This window comes from Scomber japonicus, chromosome 1 (assembly GCF_027409825.1).
Source record: "Scomber japonicus isolate fScoJap1 chromosome 1, fScoJap1.pri, whole genome shotgun sequence".
In the NCBI taxonomy this organism is placed as follows: domain Eukaryota; kingdom Metazoa; phylum Chordata; class Actinopteri; order Scombriformes; family Scombridae; genus Scomber; species Scomber japonicus.
The window spans coordinates 22,267,556-22,282,409 of NC_070578.1; the positions used below are offsets into that span (position 1 = coordinate 22,267,556).

Consider the following 14,854-nt stretch of genomic DNA (forward strand, 5'->3'; position numbering starts at 1 on the left):
CAATCATGATACATCGAAACACAGTTTAGTGTGCCAAACCAATGTGTGTTTTAAAGTTACAAATTACCCTTTCATAACCAAGATGTCAATAATAAAACATAGCTGAAAATACTATGGGAACATGGTCAAGGTCATCAACTAGCTTTCCAATCACAAAAACTGGCCACAGCTAAGCTGCAAACCAAAAGAAAAAAAAACTGAGAATATAAAACTGTTAAGTAATAAGCTTTGTTGGGCTCTCACGTTATTATGGGGTACTGTGTGTGCACAGACGTTTAAATCATTAAGCAATTTTACACTGTGTCATGCCTGCATCACAAAAAACCTGCTGAACGTGACCATTTCAAAACTTTGTTGCTGCAAGACACAACACACAGTAGTTCAAAGGTAATCACAACAACATTCCCCTAACCAGGTTGTTCACTGTGTATAAGCACGTATAGATGGTAGGAATGTACATGTGATTTTATGACAACTTTTGTCTTAAGCAGATTTTTTGGACTGATCACAGATCACAGAGCAGCAGACTGCTTGTCTGACTGGCTTTCCAGGTACAGACTGTTGCATGGGTTGTTTTTTTGAGGTGGGGCATGAGCAGTTCCGAGGCGAAATAAGGAAAAGAGGAGTAGGATCCTACCTGATGCTACAGCAACTGAAGGAGGAGGCCCTGCCTCTCCACCGCTCTTTTGACTCATGACTTTTGGCTTCTGCTGAGTGGAGGAAGGCAACTGCAGCTCTCTTGGAAGAAGGTCATACACTGATTCTGTAAAGAAATTAAATGAACAATAAGGCAACATACTAACAGGAACTTGACAGCTTTTGACTTTAAATGAGAATCACAATTTAAATGCATCAGCTCAATAACCACATTGTTGTAGAGAAAGTAAACTTGAGAACTTCTTGTTCTGAGCCATGCTTTCCTCAGGAATATATTTGTTATCTTTCATTTCATTAGATATCATTCTGATGTTGTAATCACTGTGTTACAACTTACATGTCACATCACATCTCTTTCGCAATTGTAAGAACATTCCCACTGTCTGGTTGGCAACCAATCTGGTAAATGGCAAGGAAATACTGAGTGCTGTCCATGAGAACAATGCATGATAATACCAGCATCAATTCGGACGCCAAACGGGTTTCCACCTCTTTGTTATTGCCGAACTGTGCCGCTGGCTACACGTACTGAAGATTCCTAAAAACAGTGCTGTGTTTCTTCTCCAAGATCATAACATTCACTTGAAAAATAAGTCCAATTCATGTCAACATCTGTTTAGAGAAATCATAAAACTGACATAAACGTGTGAATAAATGTGCAGTGACCTTGTTTATGGTGATTCTGATCAGGACATTTGACCCTATTTGAAAGAAGAAGTAGTTATAACAGCATTATTCCTCTGCCACACTGTAGTCTTAAGGCCAGTGACAAGAGCTGAAGTGATTAATCAATTACAAAGATAATAACCAGGGGTTCTAAATACACCTTGTGAAGTACTAAACCACATGAAAAAGCATAAACTTACACAACTACTGAGGTAAAAGCAAAAGCTGTTGAACACCAAATAAACAGCAGATCTCATTACAAACAGGCAGCGGGGTGATACAAAGCCTTTCCCTCTCCTCTCTGTGCCTCCCTCAGGGCCAACAGGACGTGGGGAGGGGGCGAAAGCCTTGGGTCAACAGCATGACAACACTTTTACTAGCAGCCTGATTCATCATCCAAATATTATGGTATGAACTTAGAGCGGCCATTACAGTCGCCTGACTCTCTTCTCTGCCAACTGCCAGCTTTAATTACTTGCAGCTGAGTCCCAGGGTTCGGTGTGTATATCAGATACTTAACCCTCCCATTGTTACCACTCGCTGTGTACAATAGACAAACCTGGGACATACTGAAACCAGCCCATGCCTCTTCATTCCCAAAGCCCTCCAGTCTCTTACAGCTCGGTTTAGAAGAGCAGGGAATGCCGGTTCCCAGAAAGGGAGCTTAAATCTGGACTCAGCAAACTCATATAGCTCATACTCAACCACACATACACTCGGGATTCGACTGTGGCTTTGCTGGTTATTTGCTAAGTTCTCCAAACAAAATCACACACACACACACACACACACACACATACACACACATACACACACACACACACACAGGCACTCATGCAAACAAACGCCCCCCCACCACCTGCACAAAAACACTTTCTCTGCCCCTGCATCTACACTTAAACTCCACAGTCTTCTTGGGGCTCACTGACTGACTGCACATGCAGAAACATGTGCTCTGAGTGAGCAGCCCTTCCAGTAAACAGATTGCCAACCGCACAGACAGAAAATATGTACTCTTCTCTCAGAGCAGTGGTCTCGAATCACTGGCTGGCCTGTTCAAAGTGTTTCCACAGTCCCTGGACGTTTTTTTTTTTAAAGTGAAAATCCTTATTTTGTGGCATATTTGTTTCCTCGTAAGCAGACAGAGAGCAATTCTTTATTCACACGTGACAAAACACTGTCCCTTTCACACAGCAGGAGAATGAAAAAAAAAGAAAAAAGAAGCTCAACCTGGTTAGCTGGGAAATAAACCGAACTGACTCACACACTCACCACGTGATGTTTTGATTTTAACTTAAGACTAGTCATGTTGCGCAGACCACTGACCACTGAGTAAAAACCTTTCATTTTATGTCTGTGTGTGATTATCATAATAACAGATTACAGTTTAACCGAAAATATTCACACTAACATACACAGTGCTCATGTGGTTAGTTTTGATCAGGTCTACTCATGCCTTTAATACATCCTGATAAATGTCCTCCCAGATTCACATATTGAGTTTCACTGTTAAAAAAAAGGATAAACAACAAACGAGCAACACATACAATTAAATAAAAATCCCAAAAAGTTTCATGCACAATTAGATCTTTTCGGAGCCAACAGTCAAACATCTTTGCTCTTTATATCCACCCCATAACGTGTGATATGTTTATATGGTAAGTAGTGCAGGCTAAAGGTGAAAAAAGAAAGCACTCACCATGTGAATGGCAGGACTTACACTCCCATTCATTTCCCTCACATTCCTGCTGCTTGCTCTTACTAGCCCTGGCACCTGGGGCGTGGCACTGGTTTTTGGCTGAGTGACTGATTTAACTCCCCTTCTGTCCCCCTCCTCCACTCCACCTACCTCTCTCCCTCTCCCTGTCTTGTTTACTGTGCTCGCAGACCCTTTTCTGTACTTCAACTTGCTCAACAGGTTAGCCGTATTGTCATGCGGAATCCTGTCAAGCAGAAATAAAGGAAGAAAATAACCTATTAATGCTGAAAAGTTTAGGCTACAGAGATACACATGGTGGATTTATTAACTTAGTGGAATAGTACTAAACAAAAAGTGACTGGAACATACGGTTAAGCTCACCTTGTCAGTACATTTTGGAGATTATTCCAAGCAGAGAAAAAAAAACACTGAAGGCGCTGGCACCTGCAGCAAACCATGTACAACAACCCTGAAATGTTTACAGCCAAGCCTACATGAAGGCTGCCAGCGACTCCATAGCAACACAGATCAGGGGACAAGTCTTTTGAGCGTCTGCGTCTCTCGTGAGATAATGTGGAGAAAATACAACGGCATTATCCAAAATCAAATGGAGAACTAGGCATTGGTATTACAGGATGTTACATAAACAACAAAGGTTACAACATTTGAATCATCTCTGTAAAATCTCAGCAGACATTACCAACCAGTACTGATAGATAGCACTAATAATACCCCAAATAATAGCCATTCATGTTTGATTAATACATAACTAATACATGGATGTTCTTACTGCTGTGGATCAACATTAATAAATGATGAAATCACACTATAATCACTTTTAGTTCATTACTAATTGTAATTGATTAATTACTCAACACTTCTTGGATAATGATGTTATGAATTAATACACATTTTGGTCATACATTCATTAATGTAACTGGTGGCACAGAGGTTCAACTGTTAATACTAAACAAGAAGTAAGCACGAAGGTCAGAATCTAACTCAGTTGGCTGGAGGTTTTTGTGAGTTTACAAGCTTCCCCTGCGTCCTTTTGGATTTATGCTGAATATCCGTGTTTCCTCAAATGAAGACACTTCTGTTTAGGCACGAACTATGAATCTAGCTAAAGGGACCTTCCTGTACTTGGTCATTGTTTGTGTATTTACATAGAACTGGGCAATAATATATTCACAAAACATCAATACCATTATATTTCATCGACAGAACTTGACCGAGACTGGCTAACACATCTTTTATTTTAAACTCTTAAATATTGACTGATTGGTAAGTAGTCGGATAAATCCAGTATTGAAAAGGCTATAATCTGGGATTTTAAATGCTAAATATTAGGATGTATTTTTTTTTTTTCCTGGTGTTAAATGCTGCATCACGAAACACAATCCCTATCTGACTGTCATAGCTGAGTGAAATGAAAACTAAATGTACTTCATTATTATTATTGTTGTTGTTGTTGTTGTTGTTCACGGATACACTACTTAAATAATTACAAACATTATAAAGAATAAAACCTAAAAGTCCCTCAGAGGAACGAGTGTCAGTTCATTCCAGTAGTGAAGTGCATAGTACCTGAAACCAGTCTGTCTAATAACTTGGAAAATTAATTAGCAAGGCATTATAAATGAAGATGATATTCTGTGTCTTTATTAATCGTTTACTCTGCAACTGACTTTCTTACTACAGCCTCAAAAAAAAAAAAAACTTTGTGAACTCTTCATAAATAAAAGATATATTCCACTGCTGTTGTATTAATCCCGCATTTGTTTTAGCAGACTAGCAGATAAGCGTATTGTTACAAGCTGGGCAAACTTGTTAAAGGAGCATGTACACTGTTAAAGTGTTGTGACAGCGAGATGTAAGCATGAATGGATGGGGAAGCTGGTTGAGCATAGGAACGATAAAGTAAAAGCATCCAGTGGGCGTTACATCGGCGGCCAGGAATTATTTTTTCAATGACAGACACTACACAGGAATGTGCAGGTGTGTCATATACAAATGATAACATGATACTGTATATAGGCCTACATTACATTGTTTTTCTAAATGTGTTCTTGTTTTTTTGTCCACATAAGATACATACATATTCCAGAGAAAGATATAATGTTCGTGTTAGTGGAATACAGACGGCATAACTTTTATTTTGACTGCAGAGTCTGTCACTTATGACATACTGTTGTCTCAAAATACAGTAAAATACTGTTAATGTTGATGCTTTCTTAGAGACAAAACCAAGAACAGACATTAACAGTAAGCTGCTCTGAGATGTGATAGCAAAATACAGTAATTTTATTTTCACTACAGCGGTAATGGAGGGACAGAAGCTGCATGCAACCATCATCAGTTAATCACTGTTTATCCTCCTTTGTAGAATCAAACCAAAAGACAATAGAATTACCTGATTAGCAACTATGTTTCATTTTTGTTTGAATCATTAGTACTTAGACTGCTGTTTGGAAGTCTAGTTTAAAGATTATATTTGGATGAATATTTTCTACTACATGAGACCAGCCTGATATTTACCTACACCCTATTTATCTCACTTGCATTTCATAATTGATATTAGTCTACTATCTAAAGCACATAACTGGTTTCATATGGTGGTGTATTTTAACCAAGTTGGTTAAGATATGCTTGCTGCTGATTTCCAATATTGTTTTCTCATACAAGTAGTACATGTTGTTTTCATTTACTTAATTGTGATCAACCCTGAGAGGGGAACAGAGGCCAGACGGGAAAAAATAATGTCTCAGTAAATAAACAAGCTCACAGTGAATCCTCATCACCATGCCTCTGAAGAACCTGACTTCACTTCATAAAGTTAAGTTTCCCTTTTGTGTAAAATGTCTCTCTCTCTCTGCCACTCAGTTGTTTAACTTCTCTTTCTCTTTATTCTTGTTTCTTTCTCAGATGAGAAAGAATGAGCTGTGAGCCTGCCTGGCTTATATTTATACCAGAGAACATTTGAAGGCATTAAAGGCTGTGTATCCTGTAATCTGTTTATTAGTACTTTTATATTTTTAACAATAGTTTGCAGAGCACTTTCAAGATGTTATAATTGCCAGATTTACATTGACCCCCTGTGAAAGGGCATGAACCATGAGAATTATTTTTCCAACACATACTTATATATAATATATTTGGCATATTTGAAAGCCTTTGAACAAAATGATCAGTTCCATACAGCCATCACTTTGTCTCATCCTCTTTTGTGTTAGATGCTCAAGGTAACATGTTTGTAAATGTAAAACTGTGCTGATCTCATTACTGGACCATGAAAACTGAAGACACATTGTTATTTACATTACCATAAATATGAATAAGAAGATAACTTTTCAGTTGTTTATTGTAACATTTAAAGTGAGACACTGTTAATGTAGATTACAGCATATTACTGCAGGCCTAGGTACAGTATCAAACTGTAAACCTCACACTCAACAGCAGAATACTGTAATAACTTTCTGCTTTCTTTAACTGCTAAAGCTATTTACAGAAGTAAAATACTGGTGAATATAGCTGCCAGTGGTTAACTGTAATTTTAGGGAAATGTGTTATGAATGCTGCAAGATTACATCAGAGACGGTGACTCAAATATGTTGAAAAATAAAAAGCCCAGTGGTTACTCTGCTGTTTAGTGCACCATAAAGGCCATTATACTTATTGGTACTAGTTATTGCATTAAGGAAGTACTACGAAACCATTCTTGTATTTTACATAATGTTCAACTGATGAAGAAATGGCATAGAATAGAACAGAATGAACACATTTAACAAGAGGGGATGTGCGAAATCACGGTTATAGTGCACGGGTGACACTCCCATTCCTGTTGGATTTTAGTCATAGATTTTTTTTTTTATTATAATTTTTTTATCAAACGTTTATTTAACCACGTGGATCCCATTGAGATTATCTTTTTTTCAAGGGAGCCATGGTGAAGATAGTAGCAGTACAGTGTTTCTAACAACATGCAAGTAAACTATTAAAAACACATAAAACAAAACATACAGTAACAGAATCATGTCTAAAAAGACAGGCTGGGGAAACTGAGCTTGCTAATGAAGCAATTACAAATTCCAACTGAATGAACCCAATTAAAAGCAACAAGAGAATGGCGCACAGGTAGTCGAGGGGTTAGAGCATGCCACAAATGCAGCCGACCCCGGTTCGAATCCCAGCCGGAGGTCCGTTGCTGCATGTGACACCCCTCTCTCTCTCTCCCTCTCCCATGTTTACTGTCTGTCTACTGATGAATAAAGGTGTCTATGCCAAAAAAAAAGCAGCAAGAGTGTCTAAAGTCAACCTAAAGCAGGTAAAGCAGGGTGAATAATATAGAATCAAGAGTGTATATTATGACATTCATTATGTTTCATTTCCATCTTGATCATCTTTGTAGCCTTACCCACCCTTGACTGACCTTTTGCCTTTTTCATTTCTGACAAACTGTGCTTATGTTTATGCTGATGGTTTAACCAACATGCTTCAAAAAAGGGGGACTGGGTGGTTCATTAAAAAGTAAAGGCATACAGCACTCACAAAACACTGCTCAAGATATCAATTTACATTCCTTAACATGCATTTTCAATTGATATCGACCACAAGTTATGTGGCAAATTTACATTGGACCTCGTCCAAACTCCTACACTTCAGTGTCAACTCGGTTCAAGTCAAAAGAATAGCTGTCTTTTCAATAAAAGAGCAATAAGGTTTTGAAAAGATATTTTTTTATCAGCTGACCTTAAAATGTGCTTAGCTTTAGAGAAGAATCTGGAATCAGCAATTCCAATCGGCAAAGACAGAATACTGTAGCTGTTTTTCTTTTTTGATTTGTTGTAAACACCCTGCAATCCTGCTTCTCTTGGAGCTCTCACGGAGTACTGTGGTGCTTAAAGAAAATCTCTCCCCAGTTGTTTCAAAAACTGAAAGTCAGCCAGACTTTAAATCAGGCTAAGGCAAGTCATTTGTGTCACACCAGGCTCGGGGTTTGTGGCATGTAGCTCTTTCAGTGCAGCTAATCCTGAAGTGGTCAAGAACAACCTCCAGGTATCAGTTTACATGATTTGCTTTCAACAGACACCCACCATGATCCTGACTTTACAAAACAGCCCACTGAGGCTGCTGTCAGGGCCAAACCACCCAGCAACAAGACAGGTTTGCAAACAAAGTGGTTTGTTAGTCGTATTTTATATTCTCATAGCACTGCAACACGGTTCATGTTAATCTCATAAATTATGGCTGAGATTAACGCTCTACAATTTATCCACATTTAGCTCTGTGTTTACTCTGTGTGGAGTCAGAGATGAAACAGACAATGAGCTTAGTATGAAAGAGTGACTTCAGAAAGCAGTGGAATTCAAACTATTTACAGAGGACAACACGCACACACGCACACACATACACAACTTCGTACACTCACCAGAAAATGACATGCTTGCATACAGATACTGGAATGCACTTTTAGACAACACCTCCAGTGAAATTAGGCCTATGTGGGGATGACAGTACCTCAAGTGACACCCCCTTTTCTTCTGAGTCAGAGGAGACCAAATACGCATACACACACACACAAGTGTTTGTTTAGCTATCTAAGTGTGGACATTGACAAAATGCATTCCCTAGCCCTTAACCATCACAACTAAATGCCTAATCCTAAACCTTACCCTAAACCAATTCTAACCTTCAGCCTAAAACTAAGTCTGAAGCCTCAAACAGCCCTCTGAAGGTCTGTCAGAAAGTGAAGACTGGCCAAAATGTCCTCACTTTCCTTAAATGTCCTCATTCCCAGGTACAGAACACACACACACACACACACACACACACACACACACACACACACACACACAAATATAAGCAAATTTACAAGCTAGAGTATGACAGAACAAAGTCCTTGGTGTGCCAACCCAGGCATTTCTGTCTGACTTACAGGAAAACCGTGCTGAGGCAACAGGAAAAGCCTGTAGCAACACAGCACGACACTCACCGACAGTGTGTGACATCACCAAGCTGCTAACCACATTTAGTCTGAACCTGGAAAAAGAATCACAGCAAAAGTGAATTTAAAAACTCCTCACTGTCTGCAAAAAAGTTGGCTAGTTAGGTTGTTTTCTCTAAAAAATAAACATAATGTAGTGTCCTAAAAACCAATTCTGGAATAAAAAGGTTCATACTATGATGCTATGATGATATGTTAATATAAAAACAATAGCAAATCAATTCAATACAACATAAAATTGTATGTCCACAGTGCACAGTTCAGCTACAATCAGAGTAATTGTGGTTTTATAAATAACTTGAGGCGTCACAGAGGTCAAGTTTTGGCAGCCTTGCAAACTGATTTCTGATTGGAAGTTGTTTGCTCTATTTAACAAGAAAGTGGGAGCAAACAGATAAAGTAGCTGGCAGCATTAGCTCAACATTTAGCGTACACTGGGAAGGTCTGTTTAAGTCTTGAGGCACTCATGAATTCACAATAGAACAGTCGAGCCTGTAGAAACTTAATGCCTAAATATTGTAAACTGAGAAACCATTTCAAAACAAACATAGCCTTAAACAAAAAAGCAGCCGGATCAGCAGGTCTGCTCAGGACTGGCAGCAAGTCTAAGACCCCACCTGCTCCTTCTGAGCCAATTCATACTGTATAGCCCATCTGTCCTCATTTCCTAAGTTTTATTTCTTAAAAACTTGCCATTTTTTCAGATTTGTGACTATTTGTCCTCGCCTTCCACAGCTAGACTCAGCCTACGCCTTTGGTTATTAATGACTTAAGAAGATTGGGTGTTCAGTCTAATTAAGGATTTGGAATGTCTACTTATTAGTCAGAGAAAACCACAGCAGGCTATGGAAGTAGTGGCCAAGAACCAGTGAAAACCACTAAACTGGAAGGTCGCTGCTCTGTTGACATGGTTTTGTTACTGTTTCAAAAAAATAATAGACAAATACAAATTTGGACTTACAGTATTGGATACAGTATTGCAGTCTGTTGTCTGACCAAGCAAAAATGTTAACAGTATATAGCTCATTGGCTCTCAGATGAACACAGGCTTCACTTTGAGACAATAGTTGCTGCACCTTGTTAAAAACTTATCTTTCCAGATCCTGCCATATAGCTCATGTGAGGATTCTTTATTGCTCATAACAGACAGCTGCAATAAATACAAAAAATACCTTAAAGCAGGGGTGAGCCAATAGGCAGTTCACATTATTGTCTGTTTCTGAGTTAAAGGGATACTACAACAATTAAGTAGTGGGCTTCCATAGAATTGGGAGATTTCTAAGAGACAGATTAAACTAATAAATAGTTGACTAACATATCCTGACGTTTAGTCTCCAGTATGGGTCTACCTCCCAAAGTATTTGGGATTTGCCCACAATGTATCATTTGTTACATGTTAATTCATGCCTTCTGTTATCAATTCCATGACTGATGACAACATCAGGGTTACTTTTTCAGACTTTTGAAAGTTGCTATCAGGGCTACTTAATACTGTTTTCATTGGATGAGCAGAATTCCTTGTGACGAGTAAACTGACTTTGAAAATCAGTGAAGGACCCCTTATACAACTTTGCACCCTGAACCATAGTGTATAGATTTGCATGTCATCTCTTCTTTTTGTAGAAATGTCTTAGGCTACGTTCACACCGCAGTTAAAAGTGACCTGAATCCGATTTGTTTGCTCAAATGTGACCCGTATCTGATTTGTTTCTGACAATGTGAACAGCACAAGTCACATTGAAAGTCACATTTCCAAATACATATCGGATTTTTTTGACTGTGACCGCAATCTGAACAGTCAGGTCACATTTAATGCGGCTTTGACGTTATTCTGGAGCAACACACATCACAGTTCTGCACTGCAAACAAAAAACGTTCTGTGCGTGACGTCATTAATGATCAACTGAGCACGCGGGTCACTTCAGGAGCGTCAGCTGTTCACATCACAGTCCGCAGACAGGCCACATTTAACAGTGTAATATGAACAGTCAAACAAAAAATCGGATTTGAGCAATAAATCAGAATTGAGCATTAAGGCCTGCAGTGTGAACTTAGCCTTAAGTGGCGTTCTCACTGCTGAGTTGCCATGCAAACCACAGTTAAAGACAATCATGTCAGAACACAAGCACAAGAAATAAAATCAAGTCTCCTGTTGAGTCAAATTTCTATCCGAGCAGGTTGGGGCTTGCGAGGCGGTGGGAGATTGAACACTGTCATGTCTGCTGATGACCTATTTAACTTATCAAAAGAAAATAACTCCTCTGTGTCAAACTCTGACAAATACAGGAGTGGCAAGAAAGAGACTGAACAAAGTCATACTGACATAATATAATAACAATTTTACTCATATAATGACTCATGATTATGGCTTATTAAAAGTAGGAGAGGAGAGTAAGTTTAATATTATTTCTCTAAAAACTAAAACTAAATCATGTTGGAGTCTTTCTGGCAATATGCAAAGTTCAAAAGAAAAAAGTTCAACATGGTAAAAAGAAACTGTGAGAATAACTTGATGGCTTTCTATAAATCCCTACCAATAAATAAAAATAACTAATAATCAATTATTAATAAACTAATAAGAACAGCAATTGCTTATTCTTCTGAAACAGTAGCAAATTATAAAGCTTGAGGTCAATAAGGGCAACAAATAACACTGACAGCTCAGGAAAAAACGGAGGAAAAGAAAACGCTGGCAAACAATTACCTACAGAAATGTATGCAAAGCTGTTCAGGAGCGAGAAAGTTCACCTTGACTCGCCTCAACTTGTCTTCAGGCAAGAGATTCCACTGTGTGGGGGGTCTGAACAAACATGACCTTTGATTTTAAATGAGACTACAGCATGGCAGCTTTACACGTGGTTAAAAGGTCTATGATGAAGTCAGGAGCTAAGCAGACCTACAGTAGCAATGTTTACAGCACTTCATAAAATATAGGCTGCTTAGCTATAGATTATCAATTCAGGTGTGAATCATGACAGACCATAAAGATTTGGAGGCTTCATGTCATGGCTTAATCCAGAAATCTTTTGTTCTATTTCAGGTAGGGATTAGCACCAATTATAACACAAAAACATACTTTAACTCCAACTCCATCTTCACACCTTCACAAACATAACTGTATATATAAGTACATCAGAGTTACAAAATTCAGTGAGTTGGTACAGGTGAGAGTAAAACAGTGTGAATATAAAATGTTGGATGGTAAAGTGATTATTTTAGTAAGGTTTAAAGGCAGCTTTCGGCTATTTACTGTCTGTGTTCCCAGGTTGAATCTGGGGGAGGCAGGCTGCTGATATTACGAATAGGGTGCCATTTTCAAATCGAATAATTCTAACAAACATAGCACAAACCAAGCGGTTTAGCTTATATAAGTCAATAAATTGACAGATGAAGTCTTACAAAGCTCAGCCACGTACAGATAAAAGATCTGTGTGTTGCGGGTAGATTAGGTCAGTGCCTCTTTCAGTGCCACATCCCTTTTCTCAACAAAACAACAAAGAAAATAACAAAGAATAAAAAGAGCAGCTCTCTCTTGTGTTCAACTGCAAGCATTTCAGTGCCACAGTCATGTATCCTTTCAGACAGCCATGGCTCTACCTGGCATCCTGTGCTGTGTCTCAGTATCCACACCTAATGCAAGTGTCACTTCACTAAAGACAGTAAGAAGGAAACTAACAATGACAGGATGCAGAGGGAAATTGGACGGTCCAATGCCACTGTTCGCCTCGACCCTGCCAGTCTGCCGAGGAAACAGCGGATGACTCAGAAAAAAGAAATGAAAAGAAAAAAAACAGGATATTGAGATACGATAACCGTAAAGCTTGTAGACTGGAATGTTTGACTGCTTTATGCCACAGGTATTCAGCAGCGTTTCCCCCCAGTGTATTATATGTATGTTGGTTTATTTTTACCAGTAACAAAGTTGAAAGCACAATGGCAACAACTTATGGCCAACATGTGAACACATGGCGGGCTTGAGGTCAGGTGTCTTTTTCATCACCTAATACCTCACACCCCACAAACCACTGACTGTCACTACACACAAACTAGGCTACTTGATTTTTCTTCTGAAGTTGGACTAACAAAGGTGCAACATTTATTTATTTTAATTGTAGTTTTTGTATTAAAACATTGTATCTTTTGTGAGACTATAGTTGGTGCTTAATTATTGTCAATAAATGTCTTATAATAACACATGATTACAATGATTATTACAGTCATTTTTTCAAATTTCCAGTAAACTTTTAACATTGATTTAATGCAAGGCAGTATGGAATCACACCCTCTAAATTCTACTACGTCATGAATCTGTTACCTATAGGACACTGCTATCAGTCAGTTGCTGGCCTGTGTCAGGTCCCTGTCACAAAAAAAAAAAAAAATGCTTCACCGCCACCCTTCCAGGCTTAGCAAGTTTTCTGGGGGAAACACTGATTCAGGATTTCTGGAGATCATGCAATACTTCTGTGTACATGTCTCTATGAAACAACCGTGTGATGTGATGGATTTATGACCAAACAGGAACAGAGTCAGTGAGGACAGGGTACTTGTACAGGGTTTCATAAATCAGGATCATGTTTTTGAAACCATGACTCAAGTGTCTCAAAACATCCATTTTAAAAACCTGAGGGCAGATATCATATGTTCATGACTTTGTAACACTGTTCACTGACACCACTCTTACTACTACTACTAGCGGGGCAGTGGGACATAAATTATATCACCAAAATGTTCAATGCAGAGGTCTTAGACCAAGCTTAAATGCACATGGAAAACCTTAACAACCTCAACATGCATAAACTAAAAGACTAAACTAAAAAAAAAAGAGAAAAAAAAAGAGACTTCAGTACAGTTAGACCTGAGGATGAATAGACCTAATGCAAATGTGGTCAACCGGACTGGATTCAAATACACTCACAACACCAACACTCTGAGCAGGGTGCTGCACCATGAACTCATGTGTATCTGTGGTTTTAACCATGTGGTAGTTTTGCATACTACTACAGTCACAGTGTCCCAAGTCCAAGTTGTTGTATGTCAGTCCCCCCTGCACCCTCCCCTTGTTTTGAGTCACCTCTTGACAGTTAAACTGTCCACTGAGAGTAGATACACATATCATTTTTTAGTGCACTTCACACTCTCCATCTTGTGCCAAAAACGTTTTTTTTTAATGATGCACCACGTGATCAGAGCTGGGATCAAGTCTGCTCAGAACAAATTAACCCTAAAGACTGTAACTTAAGGGTTACAGTTAGTCATTCCTGTAATTCTGGCTGCCATTACCAAAACCTGATCATACTGGCAATTATAAATCATATTTCAAGATCACTTAAATGCATCACTGCCGACTGTGATAGCAGAAGAAAAATCACTTCAGGGCTGCACTAAGTAAAAACACAAAACGGCAAAATGATATATGAGCTAATCACCACTGGCCGTAAAATGCATAATTCACCTTACTATTAACATGCAGTGAGTTTGTCAGGCATCACTGCAGACAAAATACTGGACAACTGCTGCTGCATGAGAACTAGGATCATGAGAGAGGGAAGGTCAGAGTACTGCAGAGAGTAATCCAGCTAGTTTCAATTTGACGCTTATTTCAGGATATTGCAAACAAAGAATACACAACCACAGGGTATAGTTATTGGTTGAATCAACGCCTCTCTGGCACAGTAAAAACTGAAGATAATAAACTAAACAAAGGGAGGATTTATTGCAACACTGGTATACTGGAGCTGGATTATAGTTAAATTCTGGTGTACAGTGTCAGTGTACAGTTAAAGAACATAGTGTGAACAAAAAAAAAAAAAAAAAGAAACATCTGC

General features: G+C 38.7%; 1 protein-coding gene across 3 annotated transcripts in view; it reads right to left on the reverse strand.

The window, feature by feature from the left end:
• Nucleotides 1-14,854, reverse strand: part of nfat5b (nuclear factor of activated T cells 5b) — a 37,825-nt gene that overhangs the window by 14,827 nt on the left and 8,144 nt on the right. For 2 of the 3 annotated variants that reach the window (XM_053315964.1, XM_053315955.1), the window contains exon 2: nucleotides 638-763. In XM_053315964.1, the coding sequence (XP_053171939.1) occupies nucleotides 638-763 (126 nt within the window). Of the gene's footprint in view, nucleotides 1-637; nucleotides 764-14,854 lie in introns of those variants that run through there. The other variant, XM_053315979.1, reaches the window with a different exon arrangement.